Source organism: Ambystoma mexicanum, chromosome 1p (assembly GCF_040938575.1).
Source record: "Ambystoma mexicanum isolate Mex_15411 chromosome 1p, UKY_AmexF1_1, whole genome shotgun sequence".
NCBI lineage: Eukaryota > Metazoa > Chordata > Amphibia > Caudata > Ambystomatidae > Ambystoma > Ambystoma mexicanum.
Window position 1 is genome coordinate 554,685,917 of NC_090921.1, and position 10,123 is coordinate 554,696,039.

General features: G+C 41.5%; 1 protein-coding gene across 1 annotated transcript in view; it reads left to right on the forward strand.

Moving 5' to 3' along the window:
- LOC138575495 (phospholipid-transporting ATPase IC-like) overlaps window positions 1–6,382 on the forward strand; it is a 106,400-nt gene extending 100,018 nt beyond the window's left edge. The window contains exon 5 of the mRNA XM_069649488.1: window positions 1,746–6,382. Coding sequence (XP_069505589.1) covers window positions 1,746–1,943 — 198 coding nt within the window. The 3' untranslated portion in view covers window positions 1,944–6,382. The remainder of the gene's footprint in view (window positions 1–1,745) is intronic.
- The last annotated feature ends 3,741 nt before the right edge of the window (window positions 6,383–10,123 follow it).

Sequence of the window (10,123 nt, forward strand, 5' to 3'; positions counted from 1 at the left end):
TCAAAAGAAAACCACACAAGACATGTCGTCTCGTATGCCAGTAGGAGCTTCTCAAAGACGCAGCAGGCCCACTCGCAGGCCAAAAAGGAAGGACTAGCGGTGGTGTGAGCCTGTGAGCACGTCCACCTTTTCCTTTATGGAAAACCGTTCACAGTGGTCACAGACCACCAGGCACTACTGTTCATATATGGAAACCCTCAACCAAAGATGCCACAGAGAATTGCCAGATGGGCATTAAGATTAGAAGACTACAGCTTCAACATATTACACCGGCCAGGGAAGGAGCATAACCCGGCAGACTTCCTGTCACGTCATCCACTCAAGGAATCCTAGCCGGTTACCTCCATTGCAGATCAGTATATTCACTATATCGTACATGAGAACATGCCAAAAGGCCTAGACCGCATCAAATTGCACTGGAGACAGAAAATTACCAAGGCCTACAGGTGATAATCAGATGCCTAGAGAAAGGACACTGGAAACAGGCAAAGCAGACGGGAGAGAGCACCTGTGGAGAAACAAAGCAAGACACCAGCTGCCTGCTAGCAGTCAAGGAAGAACTAACCAAAACAGATGGAGGATTACTACTCAAGGCGACGAAAATAGTACTCCCTCGAACACTACATGGCAAGGTGTTGGATCTAGCACATGAGGGCCATAGAGGGATAGTATCCACAAAGAGAATGCTCAGGCAAAAGGTTTGGTTCCCTCACCTAGACTCGGAAGTAGAAGGTCTCCTCAAACAATGCCCCACATGTGCTGTCATCAATTCACATGCGCAACCACAGCCTTTACGCATGACCAACCTCCCAAAGAATGCTTGGGACAAAATTGCCGTAGATTTCTTCGGACCATTTGAAGCGAGCGAGCATATACTAGTAGCCGTGGACGAATACTCCCGTTTCCCAGACATACAAAAATTGCTTTCCTGGTCAGCGTTTCACACCATACCCGTGCTGGATAGAATGTTCAACACCTATGGTATCCCCAAGGTATTGAAGTCAGACAACGGACCCCCCTTTACGGGACAAGACTTCAAAATATTTGCAGAATATATGGGGTTCACTCATCACAGAATCACACCGCTGTGGCCCCAAGCAAATGGCACAATTGAGCGCTTCATGAGCAATATAAAAAGGAGCGTACAAATTGCCTGACTGACTGTGGAACCTGTTGAGAAGGTATTGTGCCAGCTGCTACGGGACTACCGTAACACCCCTCACAGCACCACAGGAAAGACTAAGTCGGAAGTAAGATTTGGCAGAAACATTCAGACAAGATTACCCCACAAGACCAGCTCAGAAGAGAGATACCAAGGAGATGCGGAAATGAGGAAACAAGACACCAGGAGAACTTAAGGGGGATGAGCGATTGGGTAAGACCTGAAACGTTTAGTTCTTTTACCACAACCAATGGCCAATAAAGTCCATGTTTTCTCACCACCTAGTGTTTATTATTCTATTCCTATCGCCAAGACACTGTAGAATGAAAGATGTGCCCTACACATTTTAAATAAATAAATGGATAAAATTAGCAATACTGGGTCAGCTGAACGTGAGGGGATGGATGAGCTTTAATCAAACATTAAATTGGGGCGAGCTGTGTATGAAGTAATGCTTTTTCCATAAATGTTTCATGAAAATCTTGGATTTACATTTTGCTTCCTGGCTTTTCTATTCAAAGTTTAGAAAACCTTCGAAATGCTACCACTGAAAGTCTCTAACAAAAAGTATTCTCCCTTTCAGGCGGATGGACCTCGTGCAGAAGTAGCAATGGAGGACAGCACTGTTGGACTGGAGCCCCTCCTTACGCGGAAGGTTTGGAGACGTAAATACACCATCTCGTTTTCCCACAATGTGGGCTACGCTGACCATGTCACCGAAACAAGCTTCCGCAGGGGGAGAATGGGACGCCATGCTTTGCCGCAAGAAAGTACCGTGTGACACGAAAGGAAAACACAGCAGCAGAGGACCTGTAGAAGCTATACAAACTCGGCCCCAACATAAGGGCCGCCTTTTACAGTACAAGTTTCAGAACTACTGCCTGGGTAATACTGAACCTGCTGCTAGAGGGGTATCAGGAATGCATTGCCATCTACTCTCCAAGGCCTGTGCTTCACAGCCTATAAGACTCCCCCGCCATTAGGGTTGAAATGGATCCGACTAGTGCTCGTAGGAACTCGGTAGCTGCGCTTATTTAGTTGCAAGGGCCCTGCACAACCTCTTTTGATGAAATACTTACGAAGTATAATGCTTATGCAAATGTACACAAATGCATTGTTTTATAAAGGTTTTGTTATTTAATATATATGTGTTCATATGATGCAATATAACAGTAAAGATGCCTTAAATGTGTGAAGATTATTTGAAGGCCTGTACATATTTCAATGGATTTGGAAGTGCATATCTCCACTCACTCAAATAAATATAATGGGGGTATAATAAGCTGTTTGAATGTGATGTCTGGTGGGGACATCAACTCATTCTTGGTGAGTTGGTCTGATCCAGCAGTCGTGCTGAGCCCCTATCGTGGCAGTAGTGGGGTGACATCTCCTGTGGGGGCTGCAGGCAATTAGCTGAACAGACCATTAGGTTTGTTGAATGTAAGGAAGATTTTGTTAGCCCAAAATGGTGTCAGGTAACTTGATTTGGGGCACTTATCAGAGTCTACTCCCCAAATCCGCATGGGGCTGTGTCAAGGCTCAATTGATTAAATGTTTTAGATGGAAGTAATGTTGCAGTCCTTATGAAGCATTTAGAGAAACACTTTGCAAACTGGAGAAAACGACCCTGAATTGCTCAGATAAGGGTGAGGAAAGAAGAATGCATTGTTTAAGCAAGGTTCTTATATACTTTACCGAACTCCACTTACAATGTATGTAACACATTTTTCAGAATTCTGGGGGAAATGTCAGGAAATGCATCAATGAGTAAAAGCTCAAGGGTTACCAGCCTTTTGAGTATATAATAATGGGGGCAATAATGAGGGCAATGCAAACTACACAGAGTCAGCTTTCTTGGAACTCAAATCAAATATGATGTCAAAAATGAGCGAAGGATCCACTATGCTACTAAAGTTCTTGGATCTCTCAGTGGCATTCAATTTGGTGGATCATCAACTCCTCCTGGAAAGGTTGGACAATAGAGCTAACTTATGTGCTAATGCTAGAAACAGGATCCAGTCTTTTTTAGGCTCAAGAACAATTCGGGCATGCAGCAAAAAAGCAGAGGCAGACCCAATAACTATGAACTATGGAGTTCCTCAGGGGGCAGCATTGTCACCGATTTTGTACAACTTATTTAAGGTCCCTTTCTTTGATGATCTAGAAAAAAAGAATATATGCTTCTCGAACTATGCTGACGATTCACAGTGTCTTATATCCCTTGTCAGTGAACTATGATGTCACAAGGGTAGCTGAAATATATGATCTAATTTGTAACTGGATGGATGCAAACGGCATGGCCCTGAATCATGGGAAAACAGAGCTGATGTTGATTGGCTCCGAGACGAGACTCAACAAGTTGACATTAGATTACCTAACTTTTTGTATCGCCAACCATGACATCCAAGTGAAGGAAAAAATCTAAATCCTTGGAGTCATTTTTGATCAATCACTGAGTATGTCAGCTCATGTTAATAATATGGTGTCTTCGTCCGCGTACTACATCAGGCTTTTAGCACATATAAGACCATTTCTGTCGCAAGCGGGGTGTTAAACCATTGCTAGAGCTACTGTATCCTCAAAACTAGATTACTGTGGTTCACTCCTCATTGGCATAAATGAAGTTGAATTGAAAAAACGTCAAGTAGAACAGAATAGTGCTGTAAGAGCCATCATGGGCTTAGATAAATATGCACACGTATCAGATGTAAGAAGGAAGCTGCACTGGCTACCAATTGAAGAAAGGGTGGAGTTTAGACTTCTCACCATCATGTTTAAGGCCTTATCCGGTGATGCACCACCTTACATTGCCAATAGATTAAAAATCAAGCAGGCGGCGGAACCTACAGGTACCAAAAACCTCCCTGGAATTAGTGAGAAGGGGCGCAATCTGGTCAATTGCTCCCATTAAGTGGAATGTATTACCACCCACTATAAGAAACTGTGGGACAATAGAGGAATTTAAAAACAAACTTAAGACGCATCTTTTTAGATAAACAGGCTCCCACCCCTTCGTTCTCATGGATGAGCCTTACTAATGATCTGTGCCCATATGCCCCCGGGGCCAATTTGGTTGCGCATACTAAATAATAATAATAATAATAATAATAATAATAATAATAATAATAATAATCACATTTCATTTATCTATACATCCGTATCAGGTGGTATTATGGTCTTTATAACTAGATAACTGAAAAGAATAAGTACATCGCTAATTAATTACAGCCCAGGACTGACAAGAGTCCACACATAATAACTATCATGAATGATTACCAAATAGGAAGTTATAATTAGCAAATGGATGTAATCATAATAATTAAAGGATTTATGGTCTATTTGCACAGAATCGACTTACAGAAGATATTTCAAATGTTTTGATACAAAATCAAACGCTGGTGCATGGTTAGTGCAGGTAACTAGTAACTACACTTTAAAAAGATAAACATAAACAAAAGAAGAAAACGTTGACGACCGGCACCTAATACGCCACGCGTCATGATGTAACAATATAAACAAACCAAAAAACATGGCGCCCTCGATCTGGATCATGTGGATTGCCGCTGAAGTCATTCGGTCAAACTGGGACTCTATAATCGTTAGAATTCGATGAAGTTAAGGTTCACATAACAAACTTTGCAGACACTTGCATAATGGTTGTGCAATGGGCATTTGATCCATAATACTTTCATTTTAGGATACCAATATCAAGATTGAAACATGCAATAGACTAATTAAGAAGCATATCTTTATGAGGTGAGGACCCATGCACTAATATTAAGCATGTTATCCATCACCATGGTGAAAGGCAATAGGAATTCTGGTGGGAACTGCATGCTCAGACAGCATTGTTATATTAGCACAACGGTCTCAAAGGGCAATAAGCCATGATTGGGACTCTGCAATTAATGCCTCTAGTGCTATGGTGTAACAAATGTAGACAATAGTAATATGGTCACAGGTCACACCAATGATTAAAAAAAATCTGATGGACAACATTTGGTCTTAAACACACAACAGAACGTGATTATAACATTAATTTTAATACTAATAGAACAATGTAATATATATCGATAATGCAACCTGATAGTTATTTTTTTCTGTTTTCTGTATTTAATATTTTTTTTCTCTACAATTATCCCTCAATCCCTTCCGTTCCTACCCTCTTTATTCCTGTCATCTTTGTTAATATAGTGATGAACATGATTTGTATAAACAATCTTTTTTTCTTCTTTTATTTTCAATTTTGGATCTGTAAATACATATAATGTGTGATGTATTAACACTACAGATGTATTCATGTTTAACAGTAACTTAAGCATTGCTACATACTGCATGACACTGAATGTTATTTTGCCCAGCCTAGAGAAAGACCAAGTATTGGTCGAAACACATGTCGGCAAAATGGGCAAGTGCAAACTGGCACTTTGAATAAGAACTGGCAGAATGGGCAAGTGCAAACTGGCACTTTGAAGGGGAGCCTAGAAATCTATTGAATAATTGCTGAAGAGATCGAGAAGGGCAATAACCAAATGATGAATAAATGGGCTCAGGATCAAAATTTGAAACTGGAGGAAATCGCTTGTACCAAAGAAGAATTAAAGCACAATCCTGATAGGATTAAAACCAAACTACAGTGTACAGATTGGATCATGACCATTGAAAAAGCAACTGGTAACAAATTATTAGCCCATCTTCCAATGAACATCAACACATTGAAAGAACCAATGGCATATTGCAAACGATATCCCAACAAAGCCTTAATGAGAACTTTCTTAAAAGCCCGTCTCAACGTTTTCCCGACGCTGGAAATTCTGGCGATCAGGACAGGATCCACGTCAAAAGCCTGTAGACTTTGCAAAAACGCTGAAGAAATAGAATCCATCAGACACTTGCTAATGCTCTGTCCTGCTCTGCACCAAGAAAGGATGGCCTTTTTCACCTCCCTGACTGATAACTCGTTTGCAAGCAATGAAGACATCTGGTGGAATCGCTTAATTACTGGGGACAAGACAAGATGGCATACGGCGTCAGCTAAACTGTTGAACTTAGCATTTCAAAAAATTACTCTGACCACTGCCATTTGACTCAGCATCCCTTTATTGGCGGAAGCTTAGTCCTTCTTCCCCTGGTGATGCTTTCCACTCTTCTTCTTCTCTTGAGCTCTTGTAAAAATCTTGTTTGATTATACACAAGTAAATAAAAAAAATGTATGATTTATGACTGGTCTGATTTATGGTTGTATACTAATTGACCTTTTCACAATTGACCTCGGGAGAAATGACCTGGGGAGAATGTACCTAATTTCGAAGCTCAATTAGGACATATATGCGGGGGAAGCCCCCTGCAACCCTCCACCCACCCTTATATTATTTATAATCCAAAACCAACCTAATACATAAATAAAATAACTAAAACAATATAAAGGTCAATTGGGCAGAAGGTCAATTAGGACCACTATAATTAGGTCAATTGTGCAAAAGGTCAATTGTAAAAGGTCAATTTGGGCAATACCCTGATGATTTATCAGGGCATGCGCAAACCAGGGGTGCCAGGCCAATTTCACTATTGCTGTTTGGGTTCACACCGCTTTTAAGAGTTTAGCCCTACCTCAGTCCATGTTACCACGAAAAGGCAAAGGAGGTTTACCTCTTGGATGTGTCTGTTCTACTTTTATGATTGGGATCACTTTTGGTTTGTAGAGGTGTGAGGGCTGAGTAGACGGTTTAGCTACTACTCATCCTTGTACTCAGGCAGATCAGAAGTAATTTCGCCACACCACCCCCTCTTCCCTGGAGGTATATAAGCCCAAACTACCCACAAACATTCATTTTTTTTTATTCTGTCCTCTGTTCAGGCACCAAAAAGATTGCAACTTAAAGACATCTCCCAAATGCTGGGCTTTTGGGGGGGCACTGGGTCTTGTCTCTGAAATGTAACTGGTCTGCCGGGTGGGTAATGGTTTGCATTTTGAGCTCTCTCTTTGGTCACCTATGGGGCTAAGCAGCTAGGGTAAGGATCATTACAGAATCTTTGCTATAAATGTGGGATGTAGCTTGGACAGAGGCAAGAATTCAGGAAGTATGGGGATTAATGAATTCTCTTTTAGGACCTGTATGAACGACACAGGAAGAAAGTAGAAAAGGTTACAAGACATTGGCATGCTGCTTCCAAGCAAGGAAGTAAATTAACTTTTTTAAAGATGCCCTGCATGAAAAAATAAAATGAAAGAGGATGCTTTCCGCTTCATCTTCTTCCTCTTCTTTACGCTCAACATCTGAAATCATTTGTTGTTCTTCTTCATCTCAGTTATCCATTTCTAAGGAGGATGCAGATCTTAGGTGTAAAGAGCTGGATAAGGAGGAAGTGGAGTCTGGTTTGATCCAGGGAGCACAATTTATGTGACTTAATGAGGACGCTAGGAGGGGATCAGATTTGGATTTTAAAAAAATCAGACAATGAAGAGGACTCTAAATCCAGCCCGCCATTAATATTGGATTTAAGGTAGAAAATCTTAAAGGAATGAAAAACCTGGACAGTGAGGAGTAGAGTTACAGCCATATTGTATCTCTCAAAGGAGATGAAGTGGTGTTAGTAGATTCTAAAGAGGTGGCTGAGATCCTTTAGAATGTTGTGGGGAGACCCTCAATGTCAGCAAAAGAGGCATCTGTGAGGGAACCCATGGACAAGAATGTGGATGCTGCTTCACAAAAGGCCTTCCTTTCTCCGATAACTAGTTTCTATGGTTCTTACATGGCAAAGACTATCCTGGGTGGATTTAAACAGGTCCGCAGGGCCATAAAGGAGGGGACAGACTGTGCTCCTCTAATGAGGATGCAAATGGGTGATGATGACAGATCTATCATTCTATGGAGTGAGATGGCAATAGGATGTTCAATTTCTGCAAGAAGCCATGTGCATAACAGGGATTGGCACACAGACAGCTCTCAAAAGGCTATAGCTTTGAAGTTACCCATTGAATGAAGAATATTGTTTGGTGAACCATTGGAGGAAAAGGTGCATACAAAAGTCAAGGCAGACAAGCATGCAGACAAGCTTATGAAGAATGAGAAACCTTCATCGAGGTCTAGACCAGTAAAATGGTTTAAATCCAGAACAACTCTGTCTTTATCATCTACATTTCCACACATGAGAGAGAAATTCCAGAAGATCTTCATGATGGGAAATCCCCTCAAAAAGGACAGATGTGCTGACGATTGGGAGGGAGACTCCAGCAGTTTTACAAGGTCTGGATAGGATTATCTTCACACGTGTGGACCACTAGGACACTAAGACTTAGATACCAAATCGAATTTGGGATCCCTCCAATTTCATCTGGTCCATTTGGGATGCCCGTTCCAAGGAAGAGAGACAAAAAGGAGGGCTCTGGATCTGTCAATATGGGAATTGCTGAAGAAGGAGCTGAAATCTGTGGATCTACTCCATTGTATTCATGTTTCCAAAACCCTTGGGCAAATTCTGCACTGGAAGGAGATAGAAAAGGAGGAATCTTTGATCAACAGGTCATTAAACAGTTTCTTTATTGTGGCTCACTAGAGGTGTCTTCCATGTGATTTCCATCAGTTCTTAAGGGATTACAGCTACCTCCCTTTAAGCCGCGGGGGATCACTCTTGTTAAATATCTTACACTCAAGATTTTAATTGCCAACACATGTGAATTAGGAGAAATTGGGGCCTTAATGTTTTGGGCTCTCTACCTCTCAATTCTTCTAGAAGCTCTGGGGGTATGATGCAACCCTATGATGCAACCTTACCAGTTGGTTTCTAGGTTTCACCGATCACAGGATGTGAAATCCTGCCTTCCTAGGCATGGCACTGCTTAGGTGTTAAACAGAAAGGAGGATATCTCAGCAGCAGCATGCTCGCCTTGGAAACAAGATGACACGGAGCAACACAGGTTCGATCCCTGGGTCCGCGCTTAGAAACCTCTGGGTATTAAGCACGTTATAAATAACCTATCATATCATATCAAAGTCCTGGAATACCTACCATGAACAGAGACAATCAGGTCTACAATAAACCTTTTGGTGCTTTATTCTGAGCAGAGAAGGAGGTTTGCAGGGCTGTGACCTGGGCAGATCCGAACACACTCATAAAACACTACAAACTGAATCATTACTATCAGGTACAAAATGCCAGAGGCACCAGTATATATATATATGTCTAGTTTGAGTTAGAATGAGACGAAGAGAGTTGCTTTAAATAAAATTGGTGGTGGTCAAGTGACAGCATACTTCTTTGTAAGCCTAGTTTGTCATTGGCGTCTTCCAGTTTCAGATTTGCTCTACCTCAAAGGTATGTATCGGCATGAGGAACTGGGATGTGGATGTAATGATTGGATTACTTACCAGATATCTTCATTACTCCTAGTCCTAATCTTCCAGATCACAGTACCGACAACCTGCCTCACCTTTATGGCGAAGGACACATGATCATGAAAGATAAACTTTGGAAGCTGGGGTAAATATAGCTCCATGGATATAAAATACAATCCTCTCATGGAGTTTGATGCCTTAATACTAAGTACTGTGAAGAGGAAGAGCAGGACTTATAGTAATGAAGATTAACAGTAATTAAACAAATCTGATAAAGCTTCATATGGGAAGGAATTTCATTGGAGTGGTCCATTAGATCAGCAGCATAGTGAATAATAAAGTCTCTAAGACATCAAACCCTTAGGGTGAGATCAGTGGGGGGTGGCATGAGGATGACACAGAAGATGCCTTGTTGGGAGCTGGTGCAACTAAACAAGCCCTACAGTTTAGAAGGATGCATGGCAGCTAGAGAGGTCAGAGTAGAGGAACTGACCATCAGACTTCTTTGGATACGAGCAAGAGAATCACAGGGCACAAATGACCTCGGGGCAGGAGGAAACTGTGACCTGCCCACAGTTACTTTACATTATGTGTTGTAAACTGGAGAGGGAGGAAGGAGTAAAAT